At 38.1% G+C, this 14900-nt stretch overlaps 1 protein-coding gene across 2 annotated transcripts in view; it reads right to left on the reverse strand.

The window, feature by feature from the left end:
* Positions 1–14900, reverse strand: part of LOC136877534 (transcription initiation protein SPT3 homolog) — an 81183-nt gene that overhangs the window by 19795 nt on the left and 46488 nt on the right. For both annotated transcript variants that reach the window (XM_067151656.2, XM_067151657.2), the window contains exon 4: positions 7915–8054. In XM_067151656.2, coding sequence (XP_067007757.1) covers positions 7915–8054 — 140 coding nt within the window. The remainder of the gene's footprint in view (positions 1–7914; positions 8055–14900) is intronic.

Here is a 14900-nt window from a genome sequence, read left to right on the forward strand (position 1 = left end):
AGTGTCCTGTCAACAGTCCTACTACCCATCTTATATTTTCTCTGCTGAGTTTCAACAGTTCTTTAGTATGCTTCTTGTTTGGTCCTTTTATCAGTTCCTTTGCAAGCCTGCATCTTGGAGTATTTTACCAGTTCTCCATTTGTTTCTTTTGTACCCATTTTCCTATGTAGTGTCGGGCATGTCCATATGAAATCCCGCATACAGGTTCTAGGCCTACAAAATATATTTCTGCCCCTTTCCTGGCCAGTTTATCTGCCTTTTCATTTCCTTCTATACCTGCATGCCCTGGTACCCATATAATTTTGACAATGTTGTACTTTGAGAGCTTCAGGAGAAGTGAATGGCAATACCAGACAATTCTGGATATTATCCGGACTGCCTCTAGTGCCTTAAGCCTGCTTGGTTGCCCGTAAAAATGAAAATGTTCTTATTCCTATAGTTCATTTTCAGATTTTCTTCAAGACATGTTGTGATAGCTATCACTTCCGCTTGAAAGACTGTAGTGTGTTTGCCCAGGCTCATCTGGATTGATCTCTCAGGTTTTTCCCCATTGATCCCTCCTCCAGTGCCATCCCCAGACTTTGAGCCATCAGTCCACCACACTATATCTTCTTTTTCGGTATTCCATTTGTTGATATCCCAGCCTTCTTTTTTTATTATTTGGGTCTCAAACGATTTTCATCTAGGTTAAAAATGTTCCTGGGTTCGTAATCCTTAGTCAGCTCCTGCAATCTTCTATCGAGCCATTCCTCCACAGTTTCATCACTAACTGCATTAGATTCCCCACAAACAGTTTTATAGGCTGGGTTATACCTTTTCCTAAATCGGTCGAGCCAGCCATTGGACGCACTCAAATTTTCAATGCCAAGAATGTTTTCCCCTTTAAGCGCCTCTTCCCTTAAGAGCACACCATCAATTGGAATGCCTGTGGCTCTTGAAGTTTCAAACCAACTTTCTACAATTTTTTCCCTTTTCTCATATTTGCAGTATGACGCATACTTCCTTTTCCTGGAGTTTGGTCTACATTCTGAAGCACTTGATGTAATGCTTCCTCTGTTTTTCACAATTGTATTCAGCGTGGATACAGGAAGCTGCAATTCGCGTGCCAATGAAACACATGTTCTGCGGTATGAATCAACCTTTTCTAATACTCGAACTTTCTCATCCATAGTGAAAGTTTTTTCCTTCTTTTTTTCCATTATTAGCAGGAAAACAATAAAGCAATAATAAAGAAGGATTGACAAATACACACGACGGGAAAGGAAGATTGCGGCAATTCACTTGGACTGCTCGACTCACAAAACAAGAACAAAAAAACGTAACAAATAACAAAAATAAATGTGACGAATCAGCAACAATAACTTTAACAACTCCAACAACAAACGCTAGTGTAAAACAATAACCGTGAAATAACAAACTCTGGCAAGACAAACAGTGAATTGCTTGAATGTCTCGTTCTTGTGGCTTATACTGTACTTAGCAATAGAGCAAACACCTGATAGCTCCTCCTCCTTCTTCTTCTCCTCCTCCTCCTTTGCAGTTTCGTTGGGCTCTGCATTTTGCCATTACCCAGATACTGTATGTGCGGTATTATATATGATTTTGATTTCTATTGGGTGTTTGTTTACTTGCATTCAAAAGTCATAGCATTATGGCGGAAAGTTTGTGTGTATGTGACATTTAGAGAGTTAATTCAACTTGTTTTCGGATTTGAAAATAAGGTTTAGGACGTTGTGGAAAACACCTGATATCAAAGAATGCGCTGTGTTGGTTAAGCGGAAGTTCAATACTGAGAGTTCTAAGAGTTATTATAGACCATGGTTGTTTGATTGGTCGTCATGCCATGGTTACTCAAAGCGTTTTAGGTTAGTTGCGACGCCATTTTACCTCAAATTTTTCCCTCTCGAACAGCCTGTCGTGTCGCAAATGGCGGGAAGCATATAATATCGCAAACATAAATTTGAGGATTTTAATACATTGTGAGCATAGGAAATCTCAGGGGACCATCAAGAAATGTTGTAAAAGAAGGGAAAACGTAAAAACCAGGAACATAAATGCGGGGTAATCCTGTAGTACAAGAAATCAACCACCTTGGAACAGTAATGGTTACTACATTCACAATATTACAGTAACGTGCATATTATTCCAAACACAGTCATTTCTAAGGCGGCTTTCACACTGCAGGTGGAGCAGAATGTGTCTGAACTGGGCGAGATCGAGTCTAGCGAGTGCATATTTTCACAAGCCACATCTGATTGGTTGGTCAAAACCGTTTGTGTACAGAACTGGGGCATCCGTATGTCTGCAACCAATAGCTTTTATTGCTCCTAGATAGTCCACAGTGAGAAATTGGTAGAAAAGGAGAAGTTATTGGGTTCATGAGTTAAATGTTGGTCATGAGAAACACGAAGATTTTCATACATTATATGAGGATATTTGGAATGATGAGCAACGTTTCGGGAGATTCTTCCGAATGAGTACCAAGACATTTGACTACATACTACTTCCGGCTGTATGTACTACCATAGCCAAACAGAACACGATCTTTCGAAATGTAGCAAGGTAATGCACACGAGATATGCAGTATTACATCATGTATGATGACTTACAGCTCAAGATTGTGCAATCGATCCTCATGCACGGAATTGGCTGCCAGAAACACCCTCAAAACAAACAAGTTTGTTTCAACTTGCTCAGCTCGGCCACATTCTTGTTGGTCCGGACTCGCTCGGTTTACACTTTGAATAGCCCCGCGCAGCTACATGTTTGTTTCAGTAGCGGAATCAGTTCAGCTCGGACGCCCTCCACTCAGCTTGCAGTGTGAAAGCCAAATAAGACTTTATAATTCATATCGGCAGAATCACGCATTTCCCACTAAATAATGTTCCTCCTTTCAAGCTAATTGCAATGCAGGTGTATTCCAAGCATTATTGTTAACATTATTGTGTGTTCTTTATAAGACAGTAATTCATTCAATGTCTTTGAGTAAGGTCATACATGTTTTCAGTGTTGAGCCATATTATTGTATTGCAAATAGATAATGGATACCACCACACACAAACGTTAAAAAATTGTGACATTACCAGAGCATATCTCTATGAGACAAAGACAAAATGCTTCACAATATGGTGTTAGAGTGGCTACGGTAAATTCAACTTTGAAACAATATCGAGAAATCGGGCAACTCTGGTCAGAAACACAAAACTACTTCACATGAATACCCAGGAGAGGTTTTTGGTGTGTAATTTAGCAATTAGAAATACAGTGAGTTAGAAATATGGCTACATATTTAGTCGCATTATGTAATGATAGTATTATGGCTACAGGAAATGACATTACTGTTGGAAAGGCTAGTCTTCAAATTAAAGAACAATACACAACTTCACCAATCAAAGTCACTTTACTGTATCATACTGATTGCCATTCATATCCAAGAAAAACTGGCAACACTTTTGAAAGTCGCTCACAGCTTCACAATACATTGCTGTGACAGTGCAAGACACAATATCGGCATAAATCATGTTATTGAGAAACAGGCGTTTGTGATGATGATGTTTACTGTTTAAACAGGTCTACCATCTAGGTCATCGGTCCCAATAGAAATAGGAGTTTGAAATTTTCTGCAGATTCTAAACAATGCCAGCACAAAACCACAACAATTGGAGATAGCGTGGTCTTGCATTCTCCTTCAATTTCCAGTGTAAAACTGATGTATCTGTAGATGATGCTGTTTTGCAGTGAACATTTTTTGCTGTTTTCAACATGTCACTGTCTTGTGGTTCCTGTGTGTAAAACTTCTCTTTCAAATAATCCTATAACCAACTGTCATGGGCAGGGTATTCAGTCAGTCTTCTCCTTCTCAACCACCTGTTGGTGAAAGGTCTACATGATCCAATTTTTTTTCGCCACAATAGCATAGTGAGGGAATGCTACGTCCTGTTGGAACAACTAATGTTTGTGTTCAGCACTCTGAATTGCTGCCAACACAACTTCATGAAGGATTTCGCTGTACCGATCAAAATACAGTAGAAGTCCGCTATAGCGATTACGGCATATAACGAGAACGCCATTATAACTACAATTTTTGTCTGCCCCTTCAAAATTCCCATATTGAACTGAGTATTATCCTTCGGTTACAGTGAGGACTCTATCAATGACGCATCCATTATTACGAGCAATTAAATGCGGGCGATTTTTTCTGTTACCATTATTTATGCATCCCAGCGATTATGTTGCCCGCGATCGATCACCTTTGGTATCGTTTCCTCGCTATGTCTATTAGCGAGCTCTCTCATCGACATTCAAAGGCGATGTCGGAGTCTATTAGTAATAGCCGTCGACTGCTGTTCCGTAAAGAAAATTTGAAATGAAAGAGAACATGTTTTCGTAATAAATACGTAAATAACATGTCGATAACAGTTGCTAATTCGCTAAAATAAAGGCTGAATAAATTATGTCTTAATTTTAATGATAAATACTGCAATTAAGTAAGAATGGGATATACCTCAAGTTATGGCAGAGTGCATTATTGATTTCACAGGTTAGTTTATATTTACTCTCATCTGGTTAAATTACGGAAAGACTATCATGCAAATTTATAGCGAGAAGGTTATCATTTCTCTGCTAGCGCTTGAAGTATGTTTTCATCATACGTACAGTACGGATAAGTTAGGATAGACGACACTATTTGAATAAAACTGAAACGTTTGCCACAAAAAGCTATCAGTTATCTTTGGTACAGTATAGTTTTCTCACTATGTGCATTTGCAAGCTCTCTCGTCGACATTCGAAGGCGATGTTGGAGTCGATTTGTAATAACCATCATATGCTGTTCTCTAAAGAAAATTCTATATGATAGAGGATAACAGGTTTTCGTAATAAAAGCACAAATAACGTGACCGATAGCAGTTGTTAACTCATTAACAATAAAGGCTGAAGTAAATGATCTCTTAATCTTAATGTTATATACTGAAATTAAGTAAGAATGTGATACACCTCAAGATATGGCAGAGTACATCACTGATTTCAGAGGATAATTTATATTTTCTCGCATCTAGATAAATTTTGGAAAAATGTAAATTTTTATCGAGGAGGTTATCATTTCTCTACATGTGAACGAAATGTTTTCATGATACATATACGGTTAGGTTAGCTGACACCGTTTGAAGAAGAAAACTGAAATGTTTGCCACAGAAGCCTCTGGAGTGATACCGTATTTCTCTGAATCCAAGATGTCTTTTTTTCTCAGAATCTCATGTGAAAAATCAAGGGTCATCTCGCATTCACGGCCTAACAGTAATGAACACCACTGGCAACTACCGCGGTAATCACGCTGCTTCTTTTCATCCCCACGCGCATGCACACACACAAAACTCTTTGATGATAAACGGCCGCCTCTTTATTATACAATACTAGCCGTGGCAACCGATAGTAAGTGTTCTTCCAAGGTTATGAATTTCATTATTGGTTCCATATTGAATTAAGAGTACATATAATTTAATTAACAAAGTATTGAGTCGGTGGATTAAAACTTTGTTAACTAAATTATAGTTCAATGCTTCTGGGTAATGTCACTGGATCTCGGGAAATAGTGAAGAGAGAAAGACGTTCTATTAGCCTCTACAAAAACGATACTCAAATCTGCAGAATGGCATCAAAACATGCAAGCCTTTGAATTCCTAGGAAGGTCATGACTCAGTGGTTTATCATGTGCCTACTGTACCTGACGTTTAGTAAAATTAAGTTTTATAGACAGGAGGAATAATTCTTTGATGGATCGTCGTATTGTAAAATGGAAAATTTTTCAATGGGTTCTCATCGATATGATATCAATCTTCAGTTAATGGTTATTAAACACTCAGAAATGTAGAATAATTATGCAGCTGCAAGAAAATACGGCATAGGGCTAACTGAAGCCAATATTCGTCATTAGCATGAAAACAAAGATAGCTAAAAATGCGTGCTATACAAAAAAATGGATTCAGCGGCCCGCAACAAGGACGCTTTAAAGAAGTCGAAGATGAAATTTTGAGGTATGTGCACGAAAAACGCAAGGGCGGAATGGCCATACCATGGCGCAGTAAACTCGTTTGCAGACATTCAACGTCTGCGATTAGGACTATACATCGCTAGCCGCTGAAGTTGGCTGAACCGGCAAGCGAGACGTGTGTGTAGCGGCTGGTTGTAGCTGACGCTGAGTAAAACTAACGGTTTTATAGACAGCAAGAATATTTTCCTGATGGATCGTCATATTGTAGTGGAATAGATATTGCCGGCAAATTTTCAACAGGTTCTGTTCGACATTATGATGCCAATTTTAAGATAATGGTTATTAAACTCCACGTGGTTAACTGAAAAGCTAAGTCATTTTGACAAATTTAGCAGAGAACGTGAAACTCGAGGATAAACTCCTGCGTAAGAAATAGAAATTATTACATTTAAATGAAGTTGAAAACCAAAATAAACATAGAAACAGTGCTTACCCGGAGACCAGGTTCTCCACAATGGGACCAAGAGAGGAGCACGTCCGCTCACTAAAGAGGTCAGATGATCAAAGACGCAGATCCTACCTTGCTCCCGAAGAAGGAGCTGCGTAAGATCCAGAAACAGGAAATGGTGCAACCACCAAAGAGCACCAATGAGAATTTAGAATTTACGTTTGACTTTCACATTCACCAATTACATTAACTCGTATTTTCTCCAATCAAAAGTCTCTTCATTCTTGCTGACAAATATTCGAGGAAAGTCTTTGTTTACTCCTGCTCTCTCTTAACAGTCAATCTGGTGTTGGTGTCTGTATCAGATGCACGCAACTTACAAAGAACACAGGGGACATTCACTTCAAACCAAATTAAACAATAGATCACTACATCTGACGAAAAGGAATACCTATATAAAATTACGAATGTTCCCCTGCAAGCTATATAAAGTCATTACCCATATTACATTGAACATAAATTATAAATCAAGTTGCTCATCTATACAGATAGAGATGCCAACTCCCAGATCAACTCAAGAACATTTAACTGCTGTAGGAGCGACGACATAGTTCGATATCAACCAAAACTGTTTTGATGTGTCATTTAGTTTCAAGTTTGGATGTGTTATTTGGACTTCATCAATGTTTTAAATCAAGACTGTACATTGTGGCATACCAAAGTGTTTAATTTATTTTTTTATTATTTTTTTTTTTTGCTAGGGGCTTTACGTCGCACCGACACAGATAGGTCTTATGGCGACGATGGGATAGGAAAGGCCTAGGAATTGGAAGGAAGCGGCCGTGGCCTTAATTAAGGTACAGCCCCAGCATTTGCCTGGTGTGAAAATGGGAAACCACGGAAAACCATCTTCAGGGCTGCCGATAGTGGGATTCGAACCTACTATCTCCCGGATGCAACCTCACAGCCGCGCGCCTCTACGCGCACGACCAACTCGCCCGGTGTTTAATTTATTATTGGTTATATGTGTTCGTATGTCTTCCAACTGTAGCGTGGCTGAAGATGATCCAATATGTATGGAGTCGAAACTAGTCCCAGTTTTATAAGACAATATACAAGCCTATGGTATTGAATAGGTGGACCCTTCTCTACCTTTTGATAGTACACAACCAGAAACGCGCTTCTAGGATTGCACGTGTAAGTACAAATCGTTTCACAAATTTTGACAAAACACGAAGATTTTACAATTCACAGATAAATGATAATTTTGATACAACACATAAATAAGAGTTTCTAAAACAGGTCCAAACTAAATAAAATCTTATACAAAAAAATTATATTTCAAAACAATAAATTAAAAAATTTCTATCAATTCCCACTGCTGTCTTAATACTGCCACGGGGTAAAGGGAATAAACTACAAACAATTCCTAACACACATTAAATCTATTTTATGACATGTAACAAAAGCTACTTACATAATATTTCATACACTAAAGAGCTAGATTTTGGAAGATCTGGAATTTCGCCTTTTGAAAGTAACCAATCACGTAGCTTGTGACTGCGACTGTAGGCAACTTTGAATGATACTCGACGAGCATGAGAATATTTAATATACCTGCAACAGTTTAAAATAGATTACGAATGATAATAATATATTCTGGTACACGTTAGAAATAACTACTGATCAGAACATTAAATTCTTTTCATAATTACTGCATACACTGTTCACTAAAAGGGCCGATGAGCTAGATGTTAGGCCCCTTTGTGATGTTTGGGACATCACTGTATATTTTAATTATTGAACTATATATTTAATTGATAAGATGTATATATTTAATCACTGATAGGTCATTTTAAAATTAATATGTGTATATATATATATATATATAGGGTTTTTATCATCCATTTCAATCATCATTTCATTTCTTCGTATCGCGGTTATAACGTATTCTGAACGAACAAATTATTGGGTAAAGTATTTCAACATCACGCATATTTATAACTTGCAGTAAACTTTCCAATAGCCGTTGTGAGGTGACCAGAGTCAGCAGGCTAATTTCAGCCCAGTTCCAGGAAAAGTACGTCATCAAGGTTACGAGAGACCTTACCCTCTCCACCTCATGATGAGACAGTTGATACATTATTAACACCCACTTTTCAAACTCACCTTCGGGACGCTTTATTTCAGCGGGAAAGTTCAGCCTATGTGAATGAACGTAATGAAGCAACGTGATGGATGCACAGCTATACATCGGAGAAGGGATGAGACCTCGAATCTTACTGGACCATGTGATATGGCTGATGGAAGGAGACTTTTGAACCGATAAATACCACCGACAAGGGCTGGAGAGGACACACTCATTCGGACATTCGGAGATTCGGACATTCTGATTCTGATTCTGATTCTCACGCTTGGAAGATACTCTTACTACCATTCTACGTCTACACACCGGAGAAGATTTTAACTTAGTTCACTTCGCATCTGAGTATATTCTACTCAAAAGTTACTCTCATTGGGACTTGTTATCTCAATGACGAGAGGTAGTCAACGGGAGACCGGTTCTGACTGGTATAGGGGAGGAGAGCTTTTATTATGAATTTAGCTACGCTACTGTTCCGTAATACGGAAGAATACAAATGTATTCTCTCCATGAACATAACCCATGGTGGTTTTGCACTTAAAATTAGGACTCATTACGACTTTATGTAAGGAGTACAATAGGAAGTGTTAAAGACAGGAAATGTGGATGTAGGACTGGAATCCAACAACAGATGAGGCAGCCTGTACGAGAGATCCACCCATCTTCAGCTTCAAGACAACAGAGTCTACATTTGGTGAGCTTATGGCATAAGTTACTGCAAGTCTTCGCGCAACAGTTCATTTTCTTAAAGTTAATTTCATTCACTTTTTCTTTTGCTTCCGTAAGTTCAGATTTCGTTAATACGCCGTTACGTCACGTTTTCATCTTAATAAATAGCTGTTTTAATTTGTATTTTATGAAATGATTATTAATGATCCTTAAATTCCAAGTTAGTGTACTTAATGATTTGTGTTCCGTTCACCCCACCCCTGGGAGTTTTTTGAGTCTCATTACGTATTTTTATTTATTATTATTATTATTATTAATTATCTACTTTTGTTTTCAAGCCATAAGCTTGAAGACTGGCGCCCTTGGGATACTGTTTCTGGAGAAACAATGACATATCATTTATTTATTTTAATATTATAGTGACCCGCCACGTTATAATTTTGTCATTCATCTGTGGGCCAAGTGGGTACGTCACATATTGTCGCCACAACTGAGGGGCTCGTAAATCATTAAGTACTGGTATAGAAGGATAAAATCAGTAGTTTGGGGGTAACTGTTGTGTATCCACAGTATATTTTTCTTGTGTGTTTGATTTTGGGGGTAACATGGCTGAGCAAGAGGAGAAAGACATGACGCTGCGTAGTGGACACGTGCTGAAGGGTAGTACTTTAAGTAATTCTAAGGAAGAGTTAGATAAATGTGTAGAGGAGGAAACTGATATTAGGAGCGAAGATAGCGAAGGGAATAAGAGTAGGAATGACGAAGTTACGTTAGATTCAGACGATAGTACGATGGGGGGCGAGGCGGAGGTTAGTCCTAACTTTGAGAGTAATAATACTCAGTTACTTGAAATGATGCAGTTAATGTTGAGTGAGATAGAGGACAGTAAATCTGAAATAAAAAATGAATTGGAACAAATTAAAACAGATGTAGAACAAACTAAATCAGAAATTAAAAATGAAGTAGAACAAACTAAATCAGAAATTAAAAATGAAGTAGAACAAACTAAACGAGAATTAAGTAAGGCATTGAATGAACACAAGGTCGAAGCTAATAAAAGGATGGACGAACATAGCAAACAGTTACAAGAATTATTTAAGCAAAATGAAAGATTTAACAAGCAGATAAAGGAACAGAAAGAGACAACTAAGCAAAACAAACAAGAGGTAGAAAAGAAATTTGTAGAGCAGAGGAGTGAGTTGTTGGGATTAATGGAAAAAGAAAGCAACAACACTAGAAAGGAGTTAGAGACGCAGGTGACAAGTATTAATAATAAAGTTGAGATCCAAAAGGAAGAAATAAAAGAATTTAAAGATCAGGTACAAAACAAGATCGATACGGTTAAGTGTATAATAGAAGACAACACTAGGGAACAAAGAGAAAAGTTTGCGATAGTAGAAGGCAATACAGTGGAAATTAAGACTTTGAAAGAAAAACAGAACACTGTAGTGAATGAAACTGAAAGAAGAGATAAAGATGTAGATAACCGCATAGCGATGGCAGAAGCATGCATACGACGAGAAGTAAGAGAAAGGCAAGGTAACACTGAGAGGCAAAGTCATGGAGGGATTTACAGTAAGGAAATCGAATTACCGAAGTTCAATGGGAAACAAACTAACCCATTAGAATTTCTTAAAATAGTAGAAAAACGGTTTGGGAAACAGATTGAGGAAGGGTTTATGGACTGGGAAGAGGCGATCGACATTATTGATCATGCTTTTGTGGGAGAGACGCGTTCCTGGTTTTCAGTCTATAAAAGTAACATGAAAAGTCTGAAGGAATTTAAGACGAAGTTCACAGACAAATACTGGAACGAAACCGTTCAAAGCCGTGAAAGAGAAAGGGTAGTATTCGGGAAATTCAAACATAATGAATGTGTCTCTATAACTGAGTATTTTTTGTCACATGTTATGATTTGCCAGAATTTAGACGGAATCACGGCTGATTCAGATGTAGTCAGATTACTGTTACGACATTTTCCAGACAGGGTACGCGAAGCAGCGTGTATGCAAAGTATTAAAACTATTCGGGAAATGGAGCAATTATTAGGGAGTTTTGATGCACTAGGAAACATTGGGCATAGAACAGGAAACTCACATAATTTTGTTCCTCATAGTGAACCAAGGGACAATAGGAGACAGCCAAACTACGAGAATCGTAATCAGTTTCAGCCAAGGCATAACGGTAGGGGTGGCGCACCTGAAAATAGAACGGGAAATACCCAACAAGTCAGAGGACAAGTTACTAACGAGCCAAGTGTAGGTACACGATCGCAATCTTTAAACTAAATGCAGGCTGTAATGATGGGTCAGAATTCCAGCCTTACCAGGAAGTAGTTAGGAATTGTGTTATGAAACTATTGCCATATGACCTAGATGTTAAGGAAGACCTTATGTGTGAACCAGATAATAATTATTTAGATTCGGGTGATGAAGTGATTAATCCTGTGGTTCAATTAGAAGTTTGGGGGGCGTATGTTCACGCGTTAATTGATACTGGAAGTCAGAAATCATGTATTAGTTCAGAATGGTATGACTCTTTAGTTAAACAGGGTATTATGATGGAAGAGATGCCTGTTAAGTCTACATTCATTATTACAGCTGTTGGTAAAAAGTCGAAACAAATACGCAAGCAGGTTGCGGTGCCGATTTGTATCGAGGGTTTTATTTCAGTACAGGTATGTTTGGTTATTCCTCACCTTGTATTTGATCTCATCTTGGGATGTGACTGGCTGACTTTAAAATCGGCTCAGCTAGATTACAATGATGCAACGGTAAATCTGAAGTGGGATAATAAGTATGTCAAACTCGAACTGAAAAATAAAATTCAGAGGAAAACGAATGTTTGTGCTATGTGGAGTGTTATTGAGGTTTCTAGATATGAGGAGAAAGCCAGTGAGGGGTTTAATTTATGCCAGTTGTGGTTAAAAGAGGATCAGAAGGATGCCTTATTTGAAGCTGCGAGTAACAGTAAATTAGAGGAAGTCCACGAGGGACGAATTGTTGGCAGTGTTATGTGAACACGCTGAGATTTTTTCTAAGAAACCCGGTAAAACACATGTTTATGAACATTCTTTTTCAGTGCTGAATGACAGTCCTTTCAGTGGGCCACGGTATGCTATCCCACACAAACATGCCAAGGCAGTTGACGATCAGATACAAGCTATGTTAGCTGATGGGATAATTGAAGTGTCTAATAGCCAGTACGTAAATTCTTTAATCGTTGTGCCTAAGAGTGATGGGAGTGTTAGACTTTGTATTGATGGGAGGGATATGAATAGACGTATTTGTACTGACCAGTTAAAATCACAGACTATTGAAGAGTTAATTCAGGGCTTTGAGGGTAAAAAATGGTTTTCATCTGTTGATTTAAGAAGTAGTTTTTGGCAGATTCCTTTGAGAGTAGAGGACAGGCCTCTGACAGCATTTAGTCATAAGTACAGCTTGTATCAGTTTCAGCGCGTTCCCTACGGGACGAAGACTAGTTCTAAAGCCTTAATTAGAGCATTAAATATTGCATTAGGTGATGTGGCAGGTGATTTTGCCACGGTTTTTATTGATGATATGGGTGGAGTTTTATATCAAGGACCTTATCGTATACATAAGAAACTAGGACCTTGTGCTTATCAATTATCTGACGGTGATTGCATTTTATTGGGTTCGTTCAACATTCGGAGTTTACATAAATATATTACGAGTCCGGTGGATTTTCCATAGTGCTGGAATATAGGTCAGTGAGCCAGGCCACGCTTATCTCTTATATAATATACACCTGTCGCAGCGTGGAGTGACTGCTCTCTGGTAGGTGGAGTTTCCCAAATTTTGTTTTGCTTGCTACACGGTGTGTGTGTGTACGATTAACACGAGTTCAGTACCAAGATTACGTCTGTTCTCTTTACGTAACGCCATGTATGGGTAATCTAGTATTTGATTTTATATAACGAGGATCATTAATATTGCAGTTTAAAATTTGTAAATTCCCCGTAGACTATAAGAAGTCATCATAAAGACTTGCAATAATTTTACCCTAGGCTAAAACCACGTGAATGTGTTAGCGTGTGTGAAGTGATAGTCATACAGCAAGAACGTATAAACACTTGAAAGAGTAATACGATGCATTTTGTTTGTGCAAATTTTGTACAGATCTAAATTGAATTGTCAAGTATTGCATACACTGGATTCATAAAATCAGCAAAAGGTGACGAACATTTGGGAAAGTGAGACATCAGAAACTCGCTAAGTTGTAATATTGTGTTTTAATGGAAATTTTGAAGTGTTATATATTATTTGTTATTAAGTTGTAGGTGGAATCATCAAGTTGTAATTTTGTAAAATAGTGTTATGTTGTATACAGTAATGAATGAATGAATGTACAGTGGTTTTGAAAGCAAGTGAAACGTAAGTGGCAAAGTGTAAGTGTGAGCCCTCAACGGAAGTACTACTTGTTTCAGGCTCAGAGGGGCGAATGTGATGTTTGGGATATCACTGTATATTTTAATTATTGAACTATATATTTAATTGATAAGATGTATATATTTAATCACTGATAGGTCATTTTAAAATTAATATGTATATATATATATATATATATAGGGTTTTTATCATCCATTTCAATCATCATTTCATTTCTTTGTATCGCGGCTATAACGTATTCTGAACGAACAAATTATTGGGTAAAGTATTTCAACATCACGCATATTTATAACTTGCAGTAAACTTTCCAATAGCCGTTGTGAGGTGACCAGAGTCAGCAGGCTAATTTCAGCCCAGTTCCAGGAAAAGTACGTCATCAAGGTTACGAGAGACCTTACCCTCTCCACCTCATGATGAGACAGTGGATACATTATTAACACCCACTTTTCAAACTCACCTTCGGGACGCTTTATTTCAGCGGGAAAGTTCAGCCTATGTGAATGAACGTAATGAAGCAACGTGATGGATGCACAGCTATACATCGGAGAAGGGATGAGACCTCGAATCTTACTGGACCATGTGATATGGCTGATGGAAGGAGACTTTTGAACCGATAAATACCACCGACAAGGGCTGGAGAGGACACTCTCATTCGGACATTCGGAGATTCGGACATTCTGATTCTGATTCTCACGCTTGGAAGATACTCTTACTACCATTCTACGTCTACACATCGGAGAAGATTTTAACTTAGTTCACTTCGCATCTGAGTATATTCTACTCAAAAGTTACTCTCATTGGGACTTGTTATCTCAATGACGAGAGGTAGTCAACGGGAGACCGGTTCTGACTGGTATAGGGGAGGAGAGCTTTTATTATGAATTTAGCTACGCTACTGTTCCGTAATACGGAAGAATACAAATGTATTCTCTCCATGAACAGAACCCATGGTGGTTTTGCACTTAAAATTAGGACTCATTACGACTTTATGTAAGGAGTACAATAGGAAGTGTTAAAGACAGGAAATGTGGATGTAGGACTGGAATCCAACAACAGATGAGGCAGCCTGTACGAGAGATCCACCCATCTTCAGCTTCAAGACAACAGAGTCTACATTTGGTGAGCTTATGGCATAAGTTACTGCAAGTCTTCGCGCAACAGTTCATTTTCTTAAAGTTAATTTCATTCACTTTTTCTTTTGCTTCCGTAAGTTCAGATTTCGTTAATACGCCGTTACGT

The sequence above is a fragment of the Anabrus simplex genome, chromosome 7, assembly GCF_040414725.1.
Source record: "Anabrus simplex isolate iqAnaSimp1 chromosome 7, ASM4041472v1, whole genome shotgun sequence".
NCBI classification, from domain to species: Eukaryota; Metazoa; Arthropoda; class Insecta; order Orthoptera; family Tettigoniidae; genus Anabrus; species Anabrus simplex.